The sequence below is a fragment of the Semicossyphus pulcher genome, unplaced genomic scaffold (assembly GCF_022749685.1).
Source record: "Semicossyphus pulcher isolate SPU_LCO1_2020_fin unplaced genomic scaffold, fSemPul1.0.p SCAF_11, whole genome shotgun sequence".
Taxonomy (NCBI): domain Eukaryota; kingdom Metazoa; phylum Chordata; class Actinopteri; order Labriformes; family Labridae; genus Semicossyphus; species Semicossyphus pulcher.
In genome coordinates, this window is record NW_027211615.1 from 7066026 (window position 1) to 7082722 (window position 16697).

Here is a 16697-nt window from a genome sequence, read left to right on the forward strand (position 1 = left end):
TACCTCCCTCAGCTCTTCCTCTCGTGGTGCTGTGGTCATTAGCTGGCTGCTCTGTACGTCTTGTTGCATAACATCTCAACAATTACACAACAGTTCCATTTATACCCGGAGTTTCCCTCCAGGACACATAGACACGCTCGCTCACGCATCACAGCTTGCCCTGAACAAACAAAGCCAGCAGGGACAGTCTGGGGACATATTTGTGTTTGAAGTGCGTTGCTTTTGATGACAAGTGATCTGGGTTTTTTGTTCATGGACATGGCAGAGGCAGAATGAAAACAACTGTCAGCGTTATGGGCCTCCTGGTAGCGTGAGTGCTGTAGCAGCAAAATACACATTAAGACAGCAGAGAGGACAACTTCTCTGTTGAATCATCAACAAGTCATCTGTTTGTGCCGCAGGCGGGCTCCGTGCATGTGTTTGTCACCAACCCCAGCTGTGTTTGTTGGTCTTTTTATTGCAGAGGCCCCAGTTTCAAAGTCTGGTCAAAGTTATTCTGGAGCGCCCCGAATCCAGAGGCAGGAGCAGGTCATCCACCTGTCCCCGAAGAAGGGCAGCCAGGTCAGCATCCACACCTGTCTTACACTGTTTACTCACACCATGCTTTGCCATCGCACTTTCTCCAGACTCCAGGGCACAGAGGACTTGTTTGCTTTGTGTTTAGGACTTCTGAATCTCTGCTAGCATACAAGTTTATTCTGTTAGCAAGGTTATAAATACTGTTTTAAGTAGTTTTAATGATGTAATGATCACGAAATGACTGATAAATGCTATTTTCACTAACATGGAAACTTCCCTCAACTGTGATTCCCCCTCTCTCTTCCACTTCCTGTTTGCTCTGACAGTCGGATGGCCCTTACTCCGGGCACTCCAGCAGTAACACCCTATCCAGCACAGCGTCCAGCGGTGGCCACAGCGACAGCGACAAATGGTACGACATGGGAGCAGGTGGAGGCTCCAGCGGTGACCAGGGTGAGACGGAGCCCAACGGTCTCGGAGGAGGAGGCTACCTGGCGGGGGCCTCGGCCGACAGCGGAATCGACACCAGCTCTTACGGTGCTTCTCACCACTCCCACCCTCATTCTCATCACGGCAGCACCACCTCCCTGCTGGCTCCCAGTGGAAGCAGGGAGAGCAGGGACAGGTCGGTGTCTCCGTGGCACAGCCCCACTGAGGGAGGCCGCAGGATGCTGGAGAGGTCGCCTGCTGCTGCAGAGTCTCCAGGACCTCCAGCGGAGAGGAGTATGGACGGGACAGGCCGAACCCCACCTACTCATCTCCTTGTTCGAGACAGCAGCACCTTCAGTCTGAGTGAACAAGGATCACACTCCAGGTCTGTGTGTGTTTGTGGTGATATTTAAAGTTGCATGAAATTGCTTTTTTATTGCACATAATTACTTTTTTTCTTTTAAGAGGGGGTAATATGCTGTTTCACATTTTAAGACATATATATAATGTTACAATGTTGGATGTTCAGACTAAATGTGAGATGTATGCAGAGGGCCTTTCTCAAACCGGACCATTCCAACTCGCACTCTGACGCAAAGTGAGCTCTGTTTGACGTCACACTCACAGCTGAAAGGAGCACCCTTCGTTAAGGTGAAGGGATTAAATACAGTGCCGAGCTTTGAGACAAACTCATTCCGACGGAGACAAGAAATGTGTGTAACCATGGTTTCATGTCGCACAAATATTAAAAGCTACGTAAATACCAAATTCTTTGTAGAATTGTCGAATAGTACACATCCCTATTTTCCAGTGCAAGACATACAGTATGTATTAATAATACCTCAACATCTTTTGTGATTCAATGGGAACGTGGACATGTACAGTATAAAACTTTTTGTTTTCAGAGAGTGGTTACAACTTCAGGGGTTTAGGACTGTAAATGGAGTAGCTGTGATATGATTAGCAACATTTTTGCATTTTTATTTAATTAACTTTTATCAAAGCTTTATTTATCCTTGGAAAATGATACTCGTACCTCTTCAGCCCTCAAAAAAACATTCCCAGACAGGATTGTCTCTTTGGTTGATGCGCTCATAGTTCCTAAACGTAAGCAGCCTGTGATGAAAGATCACGCGTAGATATCACTCATCTGTTAATGTTTACAAGCAAAAAAAAGGTCAGGAACTATGACTTTAAATGTACTCTGTTGAGTTCAACAACAAAAGTTTCAGTGTTTCTCAACCAAAACACGTTGTGATCCTTCAGGCCGCATCAACGCAAATTTCTTGCTCAAATCTTAAAGAGCCGTTTACTGTTTAGGACAGGATCATGCCTGAGGCTCAAGTTATGAGCATCTGAAGCACACGTGAAGCACAATCATGTGTTGTTTTAAGGATGTTCTGATTCGTTACCTTTTGGGACACACAGTTGACCAATAGCCACAATCACAGAGCCAATGTTCTGTCAAATATGCAGAGAAACAGTGAAATCCAGTTGCTAAAGCTGTGTAGGCACTGCCAACAACACAGACTGATTAAAGCGTAAATCTAATTCCTCTGAATGTTTCCTTCATCTTCAGTTTTAATTGCAAACTTGACCTCTTCCGCTCTGTCACGTGTCATCGCTGCTCATTTTCCTGACCTCTGCTGCATGTTTCCAATTGTCATCACTCAAGCCAATAATTCTCTTCACCCAAGACGAACACACGCTGCACCAGCTCCCTCTCAATAAGGCTTTCCTGGAAACCAAGCATGGGAGTAATTTTAACTCCCTCTTATCTTTCCACATTAGGCCTCAGGAAATGTGGAACACGTGTCCAACTCTTCAGAGCTGCGCTGGTGTCTGGAGCTGAAGGAACTCCAGTGTCTCGCTCTTCCTGTCTGCGCTAGTCTTAATTCACCCGTTCAGACAGAGTTACAGTTCATGACCTGGGCATCATCTGTCCGGCATTTAGGCTACATTTGTAGTCTGTCATAGTTATGGTGGTAGGGGGGAGAGGAGTGGGTTTGCTCGACCGCAGGTGATACTTTAATCTAATCTTCCATCTGTATTCCGATAAAGTTTGTCCTCCCAGGAATTGCCAAGATAATTATAATGCTACACTATTAATTACTTATACGTGCTTAACCCAAGATCAAACTTGATTTCTTAAAGTGGCAGTAAGCAACATAAACCTTCCTCCTCTCTGGATTACTCTACTACACCAAACATGCATGAGCATTTTGCAACTGGTGTGTGCCACGCAGGGGTTGTACACTTTATTGCTGGCAACATGTTCAGATAGCTATTACTTAAGTTATCATTATAGTAATGATTCTTGGTGTGGACCTTTTTACCTCTAGGTGTTTGAGCTTAGTGCTACTGTTAGCTGTTACCGTAAGAGCTACCGTTACCTGTCAAGAAGGAACAGGGCAACCTCTGCACTCTCACGATGCTATGCTCCGTAACTTCTGCTACTCCTTGTCATCTCAGCTACAAACTTCACCCGTCTCCGTCCGAGCAGCGCTCGAACATCATTCCAAATTTGTCGGCGCCGAACTTGATAAACAGACTGAATGACTGATAGATACAATAAAGACCTAACCACTGTAACATCTTCACTGTTTACTAACCCTGTTTCCGCTGCGTCTGGGACGTCAGATGGTGACGCTGCAGAAAAGGGCGTGTACTCCACTGGCAATGGGAAAAGAGAAAATCAGTATTTATTAGCGGGTCTCCCCGGGTCTGAAAAACCTACGTCAACGCACTAATTTCGTTGGGAAAGGGGTATGACACAACCTCTGCGTGAGCTCTGGTGACACAAGTCAGGTGGAAGCTAGATGATTCATACTTGATTCAGACCGGATGAACAAACAAACTTTGAACAATCTAAATACAAAGGGGCGGGCGCTCACAGTCACAGATCAGCAATCAACATCATTTCAGTTTAATATTGTTGAGGAAATGCAATAATCAAAATGTGTTATTGTAAACAAATTATTATAACGTAATGTTGACTACTGTAGCTTTAAGAGGCAAACTAGTTTTTATCTCTCTAAACATTGTACAGATCTCAGCAAGATTAAAAAATACTTATTGCCTTAAGATGGTTTTCAAACCCAGACTATAATGCAAGTTGTATACTGTATACCTTACATCTAATCTTTTATTGCCATGAAGAGTATCCCCTCTCACTCTCCTCCCTGTGTTCCCCCTCCTTTCTTCCAGGCACTCAGGCCACAGCTCCCCCAGAGAGGAGTCCTCCTCTTCAGCCACCTCCCCTTCATCCCAGTCCTCAGCGTCCCCTGGGCCCAAGAGCTTTTACCCCCGCCAGGGAGCTCAGTCCAAGTACCTGATCGGCTGGAGGAAGCCCGGCTCCACCATCAACTCTGTCGACTTTGGAGACACCCGCAAGTAAGAGGAAAAATAAGATAAAAGAAATGAGGCAACAGTAAATTGGGTCTTTAATTATAAGCGCTAAGCCCAGGAGTGGATTTATATTGCACACGTTTGCACATATTTTAAGTTAAATGATATTAATGGTGTCACTAGAGTTTGTGGAGTTTCGATTGCATTGCTCAAAGGTGCAATAGGTGGTCCTTAAAAACTGAGTCATCGTTTCTCCTGTAATTTGGTCCTGGCAGAGGCTGTAACAATTACAAAGAAGTGCTTACATTAGAGGTGAACCCCGCTCTTTTTTCACTGCTGTAGTTTGGGAGTAATAAAAACACTAAATCAGGACGATGCTGCTTTTAATAAACCTACAAATTCCTTCAGGGAGTGCACACATGGACACAAGGACTTAAATTCATAACATTGCCCTGTAAACACTACCTCTTGTAAAGCTTATGATGTTGCATCCATGTTGAGACTGTGTCAGAGGGGATATTGGAGTGTTGTTATATCATAATGCAGTATACGTTTTCTGCATCCTTGTATGTATACTGAGCTGACATAATTAGACATCAAAATCAATGACTGTTTTTTTTGGAGCTGCTCTATAAGCCTACAAGTGATCCTACTACTTGTCCACCCACTGTGCTTTCCTGTTAATGTCATGAGGTAGTAATAATATGCATACTACTTGATTACCCCCTTGTGGTTATGCAGGGTATTACACCAATGATGCAGTAACTGAATGCAGTTTCCCCATTGAAAGCTCTAAGCTCCAAGCTCAAGGACCAAGATAACAAGGATAACACTAACTGTGCTGTGTGCTTCATGCGTGTCATGATTTACGTTGTGTAATTACCTGCCTGTGTCTGTGTGTGTGTGTGTGTGTGTGTGTGTTTTAGGAAGTCTCCAGGAGAAGGTGGAGTGGAGGTTCCCACCCCAGCAGCCAGGCCCTCACTCCGGGACATGCACTCGCCTCAGCCTCATACCAAATCTACCATGGAGGAGGACGTGAAGAGACACAACGCCCCGGACAGCCCTCCTGCGCCACGCAGACACAAGGAAAAAACACGTCTGCAGGCAAGTTTGGGAATGTTTTTACAAATAGCTTGACTCATCAAAGAGATTTACTGAAATATAATACTTCTATTAACAACAGGTGGTGGCATACAACTACTGTCACTTGATTCTGACTATAATAATCTATCTCACATCCCCTTCAGGATTTTGTCATTGACGTGTGTGAAATGACAACATCTGTTTGTAACTAATATATAACAATAATACAGCAAATGGTAGTTAATGCTTTTAAAGTGCTGGACCTGTAGCACCTAATTCTAAATGTAGCCTATAGCTTTTCTTACCGCCAGAAGTATTGATACTCCCGGTCTCTATCATAGACTGTGTATAAGAAGTGGACATAGCCTCTGTTAAGTCACAGGTTGGTTTGTCGAGTACAATTTGAAGCCTTGAGTTTGGCCAATAGTGACCATATTAGGAGGGCAGGTGTGCATGTGCTCTGCCTCTATCCCAAATGAGAGGGCACTATTGTGACTTGTTGTCAGTCAGGAGGTAGCTATGCCTGAAGTAAACCCTGCTTTGTCATCTATTTTACTTTAATTATTCACAGAAATTTTTCATGCTGTATTTAATATAACAATTTAGACTATCAAATAATTTGGTCAAATGTAAACAGAGGTAGTAATTCAACTAAACTTTCTGACTCCTGAATGCTACCAGTGCAGTCGCCCCCTGCTGGCTTAAGGCACTTAAGCATTAACTTCACTTCTAACACCTAAAGGGTACATCCCCCTCTTTTGTACAGTCGCTTGTTTTTATACAGGTGTATGCTTAGGTAAAATCCTGAATGCAAGTCATATTTAAAATAACATAATTTCTCCCGTTCAGCACGGCCAGAAATCCCCACCAGGCCAGCCTGTCAGCCACCGTCGCTCGCTCCATCGCACCCTGTCAGATGAAAGCATCTATCGAGGCCAGCGCCTTCCCTCCCTGGGCGACTCTGTGACTGATCCGACTCTCGGTGCTGATTCACTCTTCAGCTGCTCCACCCTCCCTCGCTCACCCACCACCCGGGGTGTTCCCCTCCGTCGGCCCTCATATAAGCTGGGAGTCAAACTCCACGGTAAGAAAGATGTGTTTAGTTGCTTCTGTCTTTTCATATATATGTATAGTTTCTCATTTTATTTTGTCATTTTATCCATTGAATGAAATCAGTGCAGCACAAGGTCATGTGGAAAAAAATGAAATTGTTTCTAAGACCATCATGCATTTTACCACATCTTTATTTCTGTTTACAGGTGACCTTTCAGCATCTGACACGTCATTGGTTGATTTGGTGGAGCGTCATCGGGGACCCCTCCCTCAGGAGCTGATGCCCCTCCCATCATCAGGCAGGGACAGCCCCTTAGACTGGACACACCTGGTGGATGTGGCGAATACCTTTGAGACTGAAAGAGGCCCACACTATGGTATTACCACTCACTTACAAGTGCACACATGTATTTCTTCTTTCCCAACTTCAAGTAGAGTTAAAGAGCACTTGAGATGAATACATTCTGTTCGTTATGGCCCTGAAATACAGATAAAGACAAAGCTCAGTCAGTCTTATGAAAGCCTTTTTAAGGTATTAAAACACAGTCATTTATTATTGCAGTGTACGTATGTTACATTATAAATAGGCTAGGATCAAGCTTTTTTGATCTATAATACATCTGCCTGCACCTGATTTTTATTTCTTTAAAAGTATAATTGTTTTTCAACATTGTCCCTGTCTCTTCTTCCAGTCCAGAGAAGTTATGTGTTTGGAGATGCAAACCACAGAAGCAGCGGTGCCTCCAGTCCCCAACAGCCCCACATAGAGCTGCAGCCTGCTCCTCTGTCACGGCCCTCATCCAGGTAACATCATACTCATACATTCTAGAGGTCTTCCTGGACCCGAGAACTGAACCTGTCCGGGTCCAAGTCCACCTTTTATGTTGGCAACCGGTTCCGGATCGGGGCTTGTTCTATAACCCTGGGTTCCGGGTCTGTTCAACATTATGTGTAATACCCGAGTGGATCCAGGAAGACCCGGCCATGATTAGAAAGCGCTGGTCATGATGAAAGAGAAAGTGCGAGCAAAGTGCAGCCTTGGCTACAAGGTGGCTCCAATGACCAGGCCGAGCGAGTGCTCCAGCTGCTTTTGCTCAGGAGGTGAAGGGTCAGATCACAGGTCAGACTCGGACAACACGGATAATAGCAAACTAGAAATGCTAATGTTACAGAGTAATCGTTTTTCATTGTTCAAAAGGACAAATAGTCGAAGTTATGTTCATTATGCTCGATGCAACAAAACGCCAATGCTGCTTCTACATGAGCCGCGAATTTGTCATCCGTCTGCGTGACAGCAAGTGGTCTTTAAATCTGAAATAACTAGTGGATTAGCATTGCTGTTTGTCAACACGACATGGATACCAGGAAACCTGGAGGTGTTTTATTAACTTTCTTGGCGAGGAAGACGGATTATATGCACGGCCAGGCACAGGGGAGAAGGCTACATTGCATTAGGTTGGACAAAAACTTGTTTTGACAGCTGACTAACGGTAACTTGTTAATAGCAATCAGCTGTGAAGTCGGTGCTGATCGGGTCTGTTCCGCGCAGCTGGGGTCCAGGTCCGACCTTTCTCGGTTCTGCATGGGTTCGGCTCCCGGCTGTCAAATTGAATATGATTTTCCACTCTCTGTTTATTACTTTATTACAAAGACCTACTGATGATTTGTGGTCACATCCTCTCCACAGTGAGGGCCACATAGGGCTGGAGAGGAAGGTGACCAAGCTGGAGGCCATGGTGAAGATGCTCCAGGAGGACCTGAAGAAGGTGGGAGAGAAAATGCAAACATATGCACTCTCATGTATACAGTACATACACTTTTTTTCTTTTGTCTGCATGTTTTTAACCTCTGCTCTGTGCTGTGCTAAAGGCTCCCTCTTTATTCAGATGCCAGCAGGGATGAAAAATGAGAGGCTCTGGTTGATTTGCATACAGAGGAACAGGAAGCAGATGTAAAAAAAAAACAGAGTCAGCAGTTGTGAGCTTCCACTGATGTTTTGGTTTCCATTCAGCTGCTTATGATTGTTAACTGCTGACTCAGATTTCACTGTAATCACTCCAACTATTAGATTTACTTCAAATCTAATAAGTATAGCAGGAAGTGGACTTGGAAGGTTTTCCTGTTTACCTTTTACACTCTTTTCCAGTTATTCAACCTTTTAGTTATTTTCTGTGTTACCAGGCAAAAAGATATTAGCAACTTTCAGGCATGCTTCTCTTTATGCTTTGTTTTCGAGTGTGATACATTTTCGAAACGCATCCTGTTTCAGCTCAACTCTATAATGTCAAACAATACATGCAGATATAAAGAATGTTAGGGTAGGAGTCCGACTCACCCTGGATTTAAAATGAGCTTATTTAGGCGCTATTGGGAGAGGGATACGTGTAGACATAAAAATGATAGAAAGCTCCTACGTTATTCACATTCACCTTTGACAGGGATACACTTTGCCTTAGAATAGATTATATTTAGTGTGTTTGAGAGTCAGTGGGCCCTTTTAACGGCACACAGCGCACGGTCTAAAGCGCATGACCCTGAGTGATTTAGGGCGTACAAGCGGCGAACAATCTGGGCGCAAAGTGAGGCGCAAGGCACAAAGATGTTGGCTTTAGTCCCTTGATTATCAATCAGTGTGTTTTGGGCATAACATGATCAATCAGAGAATCAGCTCTCATTCCCTGTAAGAGCCAGGCTCATGGTGATTCAGGCTGGGTCTCTCTCTAAACAATATAAAAAAGAGTACGACTAGTCCTGCTCTTTTTGTAAAGTGTCTTGAGATCGATTGATTGATTGAGGTGCACCTGCAGGCAGGCATGTTGCTATTTAAACAGCTGATTTCAGCCTTTGTTCTTATATAAACCAGACTTGAGCCGACATATTGATCTTCTTTTCTTCCTCTGTGCTCCTGTACACGCAGAACACACACAGGTCACTGTACGAAACATGTTGATGAAGGATTGAAATTAAAACCACCGAAGCAAACTCACTGCAGAGCAGACACGGAAATTAAGAGAGACGCTGTGAATGTGTACGCACGAGGCACAGCAGCTTAACTTCATTCATTATTTTATCTCCAGACACGGCGTCAGGATCGGACAGGATGTGCTGACCATCACAGGGAGGTCGGCTGTAAATGTTGCGAAGACTCTTGGTTATAAAAGGTTGAGAAACAGTGTTTTAAACAATCAAACACCTTCATCGTCACAGCCTGACCTCTGTAACTCTAACATGACCGTGCCGTGACACAAGCCTCTACAGACTTTTCCTTCTTGGGAGATGTTTGAAAGCACATTTCTGCAAAAAATAAATCACACACTTACCTCCTCCTAAAGTCCTCCTTGTAGTCAAATGTAGGGAGAGAGTTAGTCTCATTTTAAGGAAGCGTCTTCAGACTCGGGCCTGTCATGCTCAGACTGAGACTGTGCACAAAGTCAGCAACAAAGTTCAGCTAGCATGTTATGTTTAGTTGGTACTTGCTGCCCAATTAGCATCAAGGACACACACCTCACATCATCACACGACTAACTTAGACCTCAACTGTTAATTCCAGACTGGATGGTGTCACATCAGAATGGTGACAGCAGCAGAGCCGCTCATAGCAGGGAGCTAAAAGGTCCTCATCTGCTGTCTCCGTCTGGAAGGGGGAAATGTAGTTCACAGTCGCAGTGAAAAGTTTTTACCCCCAAATAGCTGCAGTCTGGGTGTGATTTATGTCTTATGCAATTCTTAGTAAGTTCTCCTCTGTCAGTGAAATACTGATTTATTTTAAGTGTCTGAATTTCTCATTTTCACTGCAGCTGTAGATCAGTTAGTTTGACACCAGCAAAACAAATATGCTACACTGTCATCTCCTATCTCCAGCCTCGAGCCAGCAACCCTCAGCTGTCTGACAGCGTGGAGCAAAACCCAGTGATTTCTGTTTTTATGCACACAACTTGTGCTTTTGGCAGATTCAAAATATAAAGTAATAAAACCTCTCCACAGGTTGTTGTGACTCACCGTCTGCAGGCCTGCGAGGTCTATGTAAACACTAAATAGATAGAATTGATTATATGGTGTTTAATGTGTTTGTTATCTGCATTGTACTTACGAGACACGCACTGCATTATTTTCCCTCCGTAGTTAATTAATGTGTCTGACCTTTCTCCGTGTTTCTCAGGAGCGTGACGAGAAGGTGCGACTCCAGGCTCAGATAAAGCGGCTCTGGGAGGACAACCAGAGACTGCAGGAGGAGTCGCAGACCTCCGCTGCTAAGCTAAAGAAGTTCACAGAGTGGGTCTTCAACACCATCGACATGAACTGACTCCGACCTGCACATTTTAACTCGCACAAACCCACACACACACACAGTCAGGACGGGGATGCTGAGGGGGGACTGACACTGACAAGAAATTCTGTACTAGAAAAGTGAAGACTTGTTTGACTTGCTGAACCCTCCCACCAGTTTCCATCGGCTTCTAACATTTGCTGGATTTTGTCCCAACAGACCCTCTGTAAACTACTCAGGATGAGACTCAAGGATAATGGGACTAACCTCTACTCTTTAACAGGAGCGTTGTTGAATTTAACTACGTATCTCTCATCTCGCTGTGCCAAAATAATTCTGCAAAATTGCCGACAAAGAGGACTCTCTTCCCCTCCCTCCTCTTTCTGGAGAGCTTTCCTTCTTGCTGATCTGAACACAAACAGTCGACAGAAGACTCCCCTTACCGCTGTACTTTCTCAGTAGACTTGCTTTTCTTTTTAAGGACAACCTTCAGTGAGACATCTGGCCAATTTATTTTCTCCTTGCTCCTTTTGTTTCAAATGTTTCCCAGCTTCTCTGGAAGGCGACTCTTTGCCAAATAAAACCCGTTACCCAGAGGGGAGCAGAGACGTCCGTGTGACTTAAGAGAAGAAGTCTCTGAGACTCCGCACAAATCCGATCGGTACTCGACAAATATGTGAGCCCGGCAGCTTGGCGTTTGTTGAAACATAAACACAATGAATCTGAAGCTACAAGACCACTGGAGAGGATTTCATCTCCTTCGAGTCTCCTTAAACCTCTGACAAATGCAGGGGGTATAGCGGCTGAAGCCACTGACATGGAAGCAGGTGGATCTGCCTCTGATCAGAAGGGAAACTTTGGATTTGTACAGTGTTTTTCTTTCTTTTGGACATTATTTTCCTCTGTGTCACTCAGATCTGGATTACAGCATCCTGCCTGTCTCTACAGCACAATGATGAAGGAGGAGTATATTTATAAGCCATCGGCAAGAGGTGCCACAAAACATGACTGATATCCAGAGTGCTTTGGTCCATCCCGATTGTACGTGTCTTAAAAGCAATAGGAAGACGTCAGGACTCGTTTCACTCTCTGGAAAAGGAAGAGTTTGCTGTTTAATGTGGGAAAAGAAGATTTAAAGGAGCCTCCATCCTCTTCCATGGAAGCAGGGAACAACGACAGTAAAGGACAGAGAGGACGCCGCTCGTGGTGTGGAGCACAGACAGCCAGCTGATCGTAAAATGACAGAGACATTTCTGCCACGGAAAAGTAAAAGAGGGGACATCTTTTTTCCTGGGTTAATTTATTTCCTTGTATTATAATTCCAATAAATAAGTTGTTCTATTCGTACAGTACAACTGACATCAGTGTTTAGTTCCTCAAGAAAAAGGTCACTAGCTATATTATTTAAATGGCTTTCTTTCTTAATTCCGGCTACAGCCTGATTATATGCTTTTTATTCTGTATTCTGTTGTATTTTGTGGTGCCCGAGCCTGCTGTCGTGTTGCTTACAGTGCCCTCTAGTGATGACCAGTGGAAATGTCATGATTATTAAATGTGCTGCCAGTCACTCTGTATTTTTCCAACGCCTCCACATGAAGGCCACACAAACTCAGAACGGGAAGGAGACTCCAGAGACAATCAGAGGTTGATTTTTTTTGGAGAAAGGGAGCAGACCTTAGGTGTACTCGTGCGTATGTGAGTGTGTGTGCTTACATTAGAACATCTATAGTTTTCCTCAGGTGCAGTATTAGTTAAGAAAGTAACTCAACAGCTTTTATATTATTAGATGGAAGTACCCGCGACGAGAGGGAGCTGCTGCAGACGGGGCAGTGTGTGTTTTCATGTGTGAATGTACATCAGTCTATCCAGCTGTGCCTACAGTCACTTATTTTTGGTCATTTACTCCCAGGCAGAGCAGGGACGTGCCTTTGAAACAGCACCTGGGGAGCAGATGAAAGGGAAAGGCTCTTCTTCATCATCCTGAAAAATAAACACACCTGGTAACACACACTCGCACCTTACACACTTATTCGTTTCGAGCATCTCGCGGTCGTCGACTCTGCCTCATAAAAGTTTGTACCCGCTGCGAGGCTTCAGCCTTTCTCTTGTTCGTATGAATATTTTTACCGAGCACAATCATGGCTGCTCAGCCTGCAGACACAGGGACAAGTGTGTGTGCGTGAAGTGCATGGAGATGTGTCCGTATGTGTGTGTGCCTTTGCATTCAGTTACATGCAGTATATCTTTCAGTGCAGCTGCCCCCCTGTAACAGGAGCGATCCCCCCCTAAAAAGAGTGTTTGGGGTTAATTCAGGTCGCTAACTTAAGCGTGTACATTAAAAACAAACATGGTGAAAGCCTTAAGTCCCTCTTCTTTACCATCAAACACTTTGAGTCTCTTAAAGCAAATCTGCATCTTTACACTGATGCAAATAAACCCTTCAGCATGTGGCACGAAACGGCACCCAGTCTGAATGTAAAGAGAATATAAATAAGCCTCAAAAGAAATAAGATGTTTACTATAACTGACATTCAGCTCTGCTGTTTCGCAGGAGGACGAGTGGTCGCTTAAAAACATGTAGAAGTCTCGGTTCTGTTATAAGAATCTCTTTTTAGTCTGTACACACGGCTACAACCCTCAGTGAAGAGTCAAAAGTTTGTTGCTTTGTGACATGATTTGGTTGTTTTAACAGTTTGACAAGTTGGCCAGTAGTGAAATGCAGTCCAATAATGTGAAAGCCTCAAAAATATACACAAAAGATTAGGGATGCACGATATTATCGGCATTTTATCAGCATATTTTCCGCCCACACAACAGCGCTTTGATTCTGCCTTGATGCTCGATGATTCCCTAAATAAGCTTGACGTAATGAGACATTAACTCTGCACGAGTGTGCGCGCGCGCACTGCCTGCGCTAAGTTATCAACAATATACATATAACGACTGAAAAGTCACAGAAACTCGAGCCAATGACAACTCTTGGGCGCCGGTTTGGCTCAGCATTTAAATCGGCCACCATATACAGAGGCTACAGTCCTCGACGCGGCGGGTTCAACTCCCGCCCTCGGCCCTTTGTCTTCCCCCATCTCCAGCACTGTCCACTATCCTCCCTCTAAACAAAATAAGCCAAAAACTAATCTTAAAAAAAAAAACTTTCACAACTCTTAACTAGCAAACAGTTAGCTCACATTCTCATTTTACCGACTTAACAACATCAAGCATGCCGACAATAAACTCACGGCCAAAGCCGATGCTAACAGAGCGTAACATAAATATCAGTGCAAAACTAACTTACATATTCATGGCAGCACACACGGTAAAAAGAGTCTGTCGGCGATCATTGATGTCGCCGCAGTAGGTGCAGTAAACAAGTCCGGGCATGTCTCCCTCACTGCCTTGTTTCGGGGGAATGCTGCATTCAGGTGCGCTCAGAAATGTGAGTGCTCAGACACGTGACCTTTTGAACAACACTTTCCGTCAAATGTAAAGAAGGGTGCAAGATATCTGCGGTATGGCACTTTTTGGCCACTACAATAAGAATAGGCATGATATCATCTCCACTACAGGGAGACTTGATGTTCTCTGCAATTAGGTGGAGAAAAAAACCGTGCCTAATATATCGGTATCGAAATCTGCAATAAGGGTTGGAAAATATCGGCGTATCGGCAAAAAATCCAATATCGTGCATCCCTTCAAAATATTCATCAGAAATGTTCCCATACATGTCGGTTGTTGCCATAAACACTGGATTCCTGTCCAGCGATGCTTACATGATGACCAATAAGTAGTGTTTCATATTTTATTGTACATGGAAAGTGCTCTAGTTTTTGTATCTCAAATGAAGTATGGCCAAATGACAAACTGTGCAGTGCAGATGTTTTGCTAGCATCTTTAAAAGTTTGGATGTTCGATAAATACAAAGACACAAACACACATGAGTCCGGTTCTTTCCAGTGTGAATGTTGACTTATTGTACAGTGCATATAGTTCTTTTTCTTTCCTCCGCTTTGTTTTTGGTGCTTTGTGGAAGGGAAATGTGAATGCTCCGATGTTCAAATGTTCCATTTTGTAATTACTTTTATGTTGAACGATCTTTGCACAATGTTTTATAAAGGATTGTGTTTGCAGGTTTTGGATGAGGAGGGCGAACTGATCCATTCCTGTGCAATCGTGTGTCGATGTTGCTCCGTAGTTTTTGCTGCCAGTTTAGTTCCCGACAAACTCGAGGAAGGTGCTTGACTTTATTCACTTCAGAAAATTCTAACCTGCTTTCTCCTCAAGCATCACTGATCAGGCGAGAGCGGGCTGGATGTTGTTCGTACCGTAGGGATGCTGGTTTTTTCGGTCAAGCACAACTCGCAGGTTAGTGATGGCAGCAGGGGAGGAAGGTTTAGTTTCCTCCTGTACGAAGAACAAGCTGAACAGTGAAGTGATAAAGCACACTATTTCAACCACACAATATAAAATACTGTTTACATCCCAGATCCATTGTCTTTGTATAATGTAAAGGTATGAAAAAGACATTTGCAGTGATCACAGTATTACAGTTTCTGAAATAAATAAATGCCGTATCACTTTGTGGAGCCGTTGACTTGTTTGTGTTTCTGCACTCGACTGCTTTTGCCTTTTGCTTGTCTTTTGATCTCTCACTGTTTTTCATCCATATGTTTATATCTGATACATGAGATGTGGAGATCAACAAGTTGAATACTTACCTGAAATGCTGACTGTATTTAGTCTTGCAGCTGTTGACTTTCTTCTAGTAGATCATCACTTTTATTTATCCAGTTTCAGGAATTTAATTCAGCTAATTTCGATAAAGTTGTAAAGTTGATCAATTCTAGTTGAACAAAATCTTATAGTTTAAGCAGCATCTAAATACTAAAAAATGGTGCTTTTTATTTTGTCATAACATCATTTTGGTAACAATTTGGTCATAATTTTTGGCACCATGTTTTTTTTATTGTATTGTGTTTTTTAAAATGTTAATGTCAAAGATTTTTTTTTTTTTTTGACAATTTAAAGCTTTTATTTTGAAATTTTGATTGGCAACTTCATATTCACATAGCTATTTGTTCATATACAGCCTTCCCTGGTGAAAGAAAGGGTACAAAACTAAAAAAGTAAAGTTGTAAAATAATACAATTATCACCACAACTTAAACCTGAAAATACAGTTAAATAAGAAAAATACATAATACACAATATTTTTCTTTCTTTATTTCAGACCCAGGGGGATCCATATCACAAAACACAAAAAACAGACACACACACAAAAGAGAAAAAAAATAAAATAAAATACAAAGCCTTCCACAATGTTCAATGTCTAACATGTTCTCCAATGGTTCCACAGTCTGGAAGAAAATCTGACAGAACTGCGTACAGGGTTAGCCAGAGCAGCGATTAAATCGTTTTCTGACTCAGATGCCCTACACATAAATCTATACATCAGGTTACGTAAAACAGCAGAGCAGGTAGGTACCCCGACACTGACAAACATATGGCTTGCACTGGAGCTTCTTGAAGCTCTCAGCAGCAGCCTCATGCTGTCATTATAAGCCACTGTGAGTTTTCTAATGCTGCCTTGTTTATAACGACATAGATCAATATTTATAACACATTTATGACTGTGTATATGCATAATATACATTTTATTTAAATACAGTTAATACACAAATAATATACAATATACAGCTCTGGAATAAGATGAAGAGACCACTGCAAAAATCAGTTTGTCTCTGGTGCTTCTATTTATAGGCTTGTGTAAAATTAACTTTTGTTTTATTGTAAACAACATTTCTCCCACTTCAAAATAAAATATTCTTATTTAGGTCTTTTTATAATTATTATTATTATTATTATTGTTATTTTTTGGCTTTTGCCTTTGTTTATAGGTCACCTGAAGAGAGACGGGTAATGTTGGGATTAGAGAGTGGGGGATGACATACCAAACCAGCAGCCCTCATTCAGGTCTTTTATTTGCAGAACATGTCGACCAA

The 16697-nt window shown here is 43.0% G+C and overlaps 1 protein-coding gene across 2 annotated transcripts in view; it reads left to right on the forward strand.

Annotated features, from left to right (window-relative positions):
• sipa1l1 (signal-induced proliferation-associated 1 like 1) overlaps positions 1-15280 on the forward strand; it is a 95638-nt gene extending 80358 nt beyond the window's left edge. For both annotated transcript variants that reach the window (XM_069684588.1, XM_069684596.1), the window contains exons 19-27: positions 464-561; positions 846-1333; positions 4156-4341; positions 5223-5400; positions 6229-6463; positions 6639-6809; positions 7125-7236; positions 8120-8198; positions 10592-15280. In XM_069684588.1, coding sequence (XP_069540689.1) covers positions 464-561; positions 846-1333; positions 4156-4341; positions 5223-5400; positions 6229-6463; positions 6639-6809; positions 7125-7236; positions 8120-8198; positions 10592-10735 — 1691 coding nt within the window. In that variant the 3' untranslated portion in view covers positions 10736-15280. The remainder of the gene's footprint in view (positions 1-463; positions 562-845; positions 1334-4155; positions 4342-5222; positions 5401-6228; positions 6464-6638; positions 6810-7124; positions 7237-8119; positions 8199-10591) is intronic.
• The last annotated feature ends 1417 nt before the right edge of the window (positions 15281-16697 follow it).